We start from the raw sequence: 4898 nt of genomic DNA, 5'->3' as shown, positions 1-4898 counted from the left end.
TCGTGTCTTACTTACCACTCATAACCGACACAGTACCGTTACAACATGGCGCACACTCTCTCACGCTAGAGAAAACACATAGCTACATATCAAATACTCTCGACCAGTGGTGACATCTAAAAAACAATAGACACACAATATAAGTTTATATACACTTCATTTTAAGGTTTTTAATATTACTATTCAGTGTTAGAAAAGTTCTCGCTGGATAACGCGTCAAAGAGTTTTTAAATCCCGACCGTCCCCTATTTTAAGCCCCACAAAATCAATGTAGATACCTTCTCTTACCTTTGAAATTGTGTCTCAAATATTGAGATATCTGTGGCGGGGTGCTTGCAATATGTAGGCTTCGTGATTAAGCTATCAATTCATGTCATAATCAAGCATAATCAATCCTGACTATATGTATACTTCTTGTATATGTATACTTCTTTCGTGTACGCTGATTACTCTGCCGCTTCAGGTGTGCGATATATTTCCATTTTTTAATCAAAACTGGAGGGTTTTGCTTGGGGTGGCTTTGTTCACGAAATTGCGCTAAATTATGAGGAATATTTTTAAAGAAGTTCTTGTACCTGCACGTATGCGAGAGCCACTACGTTAAACATCATATTGTATTTAAATAGATATAGGTATTGATCTCGGGTGGCATACAATGATTTTTTCAGGTTTCAGAAGCACCATAATTTCGACCTTACCTCATTTTCTAGAAAGCTTCCAGAAGGCCTATTATTACAATATACAAAGCAGAATGGATGAACGTCAATAAATAGGACTCTGATAACCTCGTCTACTGAGAAATAATATTTTTACGATTTCATAGTGACTCAACATCCACTTCACCCGAGTTTTAGAAATAAAAATTTTGATGCTGGTTTTTTCCAATATGAAATATTTCATAATGTATTTCAAATGGCACCCTCGTATTTTGTGAGTCCTAGTACTTCTACTAAGTCAAAACATGTATTGCTTGCTAGGTAACCCTTGGGTGTGGATTTTTTTTTAAATTGCTCGCGGTGAGTTGCATTGATACGTATAAGTAAATATTAATGGTCACTGTAATTAATTGCCATCCGTTGAGCTCTTAATTGAAACCTAATTGTTGCTCTTTTCGTTCGAGGCTGCTGCAGTTTTAACCTACTGCCGTGTTATCTGTAGCATGTTGTATGTATTTCACCATTCCATTGTTTTAGGTTGTCAATTATTTTTTATTTCTGAGTTTTTGAACTACCTGTGTGCGTTGTCAACTTGTCAATGATGTGAATCACGTGACTTCCAGAACTTTTTTTTAAAATAATTACCCGAGGAATTTCGTGAAACCATCCCAACAGAGGCATTGCTTGAGTATGTTATGTTGTAATGTGCGATGAGGATGAGTACATTAGACCCAATAGATCTAAATCTACATGAAAGCCTCCTACAGAGGCCTTTGGTGGGAGTTGAACCATCACCAACATGCGCAAGAGGATTGAAACTTGCTTCTACGAACATGCACGAAGCAACATGTACGCTACATGTGAGACATAAGCTATGGGAATTATCTGCGTCCAACTTATGAAATAAATCTGCCTATGATCCTGGAAAATGCAAAATATGCTGTCAGAAATACTTTGGAAATCCAGAAACATTCATTAAAGAATACATAAGCCAGTAAACTGCACTACCAGTCAACAAACCTATTTCTTCTAACGCTGCACTTATAGTCTCTAATCGATTGCGGAGAAAATGACATTCTAAATCTATCTGTTCTATAGTCTATCCCTCTCATTTTATATTTATGATCTGATCTATAGTAGTATGTAGGGGCTCGTGAGATATATCTAGAGCTTCGTCGGAATATTAGTGAAAAGACGGAAGGTGCTGAAGGAGTCGGTGACCGCTGGGTTCCATCTGTGTTTAGGAGAACATGACTACTAGTCCCGGGACTTTGGAACACGGGTCAATGACCTCATGTTCTATAATTCTGGCACCTCCTGACCCACCCCCACCTCCTTCCCCTCGTCGAACCCACCCCCACCTCCTTCCTTTCGCAGGACCCACCCCCTCCTCCTTCCCCCTGACCCACCCTCACCTCCTCCCCCTCGTCGGACCCACCCCCGTCCCTTGGCATAACTCTAACCCCTCTGGAGGAACAGGGGTTCGATGACCTGCCTTTCCAACCCTTCTTGGGACCCTAGCGACTCCTGCCTATAGGACAAAGCATCATTCTTTGTGGCATACCCTCCCTCGTCACAAGCCCAGCCCTAGTTCCGTAATTAAAGTGTCTTCGGAGATTTTGGAAATTCTTATGTAACCACTTACCCCTTCTCTCTGTGGAACAGGGGTTCGATGACCTGCCTTTCCAACCTTCTTGGGACCCTAGCGACTCCTGCCTAAAGGACAAAGCATCATTCTTTGTGGCATACCCTCCCTCGTCACAAGCCCAGCCCTAGTTCCATAATTAAAGTGTCTTCGGAGATTTTGGAAATTCTTGTGTAACCACTTACCCCTTCTCTCTGTGGAACAGGGGTTCGATGACCTGACTTTCCAACCCTTCTTGGGACCCTAGCGACTCCTGCCTATAGGACAAAGCATCATTCTTTGTGGCATACCCTCCCTCGTCACAAGCCCAGCCCTAGTTCCGTAATTAAAGTGTCTTCGGAGATTTTGGAAATTCTTATGTAACCACTTACCCCTTCTCTCTGTGGAACAGGGGTTCGATGACCTGCCTTTCCAGCCCTTCTTGGGACCCTAGCGACTCCTGCCTATAGGACAAAGCATCATTCTTTGTGGCATACCCTCCCTCGTCACAAGCCCAGCCCTAGTTCCGTAATTAAAGTGTCTTCGGAGATTTTGGAAATTCTTATGTAACCACTTACCCCTTCTCTCTGTGGAACAGGGGTTCGATGACCTGCCTTTCCAGCCCTTCTTGGGACCCTAGCGACTCCTGCCTATAGGACAAAGCATCATTCTTTGTGGCATACCCTCCCTCGTCACAAGCCCAGCCCTAGTTCCGTAATTAAAGTGTCTTCGGAGATTTTGGAAATTCTTATGTAACCACTTACCCCTTCTCTCTGTGGAACAGGGGTTCGATGACCTGCCTTTCCAGCCCTTCTTGGGACCCTAGCGACTCCTGCCTATAGGACAAAGCATCATTCTTTGTGGCATACCCTCCCTCGTCACAAGCCCAGCCCTAGTTCCGTAATTAAAGTGTCTTCGGAGATTTTGGAAATTCTTATGTAACCACTTACCCTTTCTCTCTGTGGAACAGGGGTTCGATGACCTGCCTTTCCAGCCCTTCTTGGGACCCTAGCGACTCCTGCCTATAGGACAAAGCATCATTCTTTGTGCCATACCCTCCCTCGTCACAAACCCTGCCCTAGTTTCGTAATTAAAGTGTCTTCGGACAACTTGGAAATTCTTATGTAACAAACGGCTAGTTTGGAAATGGCGAAAGACTCTTTCTATAAATCCGTGCCCTCACTTCCTCCTGTTACCCCCAAACAAACCTTAATATGATCCATATCAACCAATACAGGTATTGCAATCACGCAGATGATAAGAAATGTGAGCGCCAGCCAGGTAATTGGAAGGAAAGGTAGAGATTTCATTTTATAATTTATTTATTTATTTTTTACAGTTAAATATTTAAATAAAATCCTGGTTCTAGAGTCACTTCTTCTCTGCACTGTAAAATGTCTCTGTAGTTTGAAACTACTTCGTGAAAAGCCACGTTAAGGCATGTTTTGCATGTCACACACTCACACTCGCGGCAATTTGAGATTTTTCTTACGGTATGGTCACTTGAACCAACAGCACGCGCAATATTCTTGGCACAGCTATCACAAATGGCACACGTACAGTAATCACTGGAAAGTGGTTCTGATAGTTCAAATGAAAGCAACAGACTGTCTTGGATTTCGGCCTCTGTATCATCATCATCATCATGCGTTGCAGCGTCGATGATTACGGTTTCCGCCGTGCTGCTGATCTCCTCTGTATTCCCTACAGCCGCAAATACCTCGCCATTCGGCGACCAGAAGCCATCCGGAAACTCTCTTTTTGCTGTAACGGGTGTAGAGCATCGAAAGCCGTTCTTGATAGAGGATGGTGGATCGTCATAATCTGAGTGATCGTCATCTTCCCAGCTATAAAGGTTGGCAGCTTGAATCTGAAATAAAGGATTTATAAGTTTTCAGTGCTGGACTCGGGGAGTTGAAAATCGAATACATTGATTGGTAACAATGACCGTAAGAAAAAAAAAAAAATGCCAACGTGCTTACCTCTCGTTCAATTTCCTCAGGAGTGATTTTCTCATACTTGTCGTCCATGTCAATAATTGCCTCTGTTGTGGGTCGTGGATGGGTGCTTTCCGTCCGACGGGTAAGGGACAACTGAGACCCACTCGCAACCCTTTTTCCAGTGGTGGGGGAAGTAAAGGCGGGGGAAGGTACGTAAGTGAAAGAAAGGGAGGGAGGGAGTTGGGAAGCATTGTCTAAATGCGGATGCCTTTCCGTATTTTTTGACGGCCACCTCTTAACAGCTCTGCAGTGGCCTTTCAGGCACGGATCGGTAAGGTTCTGCGCCGACGTTATGTGAGTGAAGGGGGAGTTGAGAAAAGGGTCTGCTGTGTTTAGCGCCTTATGTCGATGACCCTCCACTTTTGCATTGCCGCTTTTTCGAGGGTCCAAAGAATTTTCCCGTGACGGCTTGAACGATTTTGAAAAAAGAGATTTCGTGTGACAAACTATAAATCGCGGGAAGGATGGTGAAAGGTGTTTAAGTGTCTTAAGGTGTTCCTAAAATTACTTATGATTTGTAAAAAGGGTTCTTCACCCCTTGGAAGGATATGGTCAGTAAGAGAAATATGTATGCTGAAAAGACCAAGGTGAATGTATTTTCCCATGCGTTTCGAAGGA

General features: G+C 43.3%; 1 protein-coding gene across 1 annotated transcript; it reads right to left on the bottom strand.

The window, feature by feature from the left end:
* Nucleotides 1-3614: 3614 nt before the first annotated feature.
* On the bottom strand, nucleotides 3615-4898 carry LOC124163731. The gene is made up of 2 exons (XM_046540808.1): nucleotides 4263-4898; nucleotides 3615-4150 (listed from the first exon to the last, which is right to left on the bottom strand). The coding sequence occupies exons 1-2, from the start codon at nucleotides 4308-4310 to the stop codon at nucleotides 3620-3622; spliced, it is 579 nt and encodes a 192-aa protein (XP_046396764.1). The 5' UTR covers nucleotides 4311-4898; the 3' UTR covers nucleotides 3615-3619.

Source organism: Ischnura elegans, chromosome 1 (genome assembly GCF_921293095.1).
Source record: "Ischnura elegans chromosome 1, ioIscEleg1.1, whole genome shotgun sequence".
NCBI lineage: Eukaryota > Metazoa > Arthropoda > Insecta > Odonata > Coenagrionidae > Ischnura > Ischnura elegans.
This window is presented reverse-complemented; position numbering and strand designations above follow the sequence as displayed.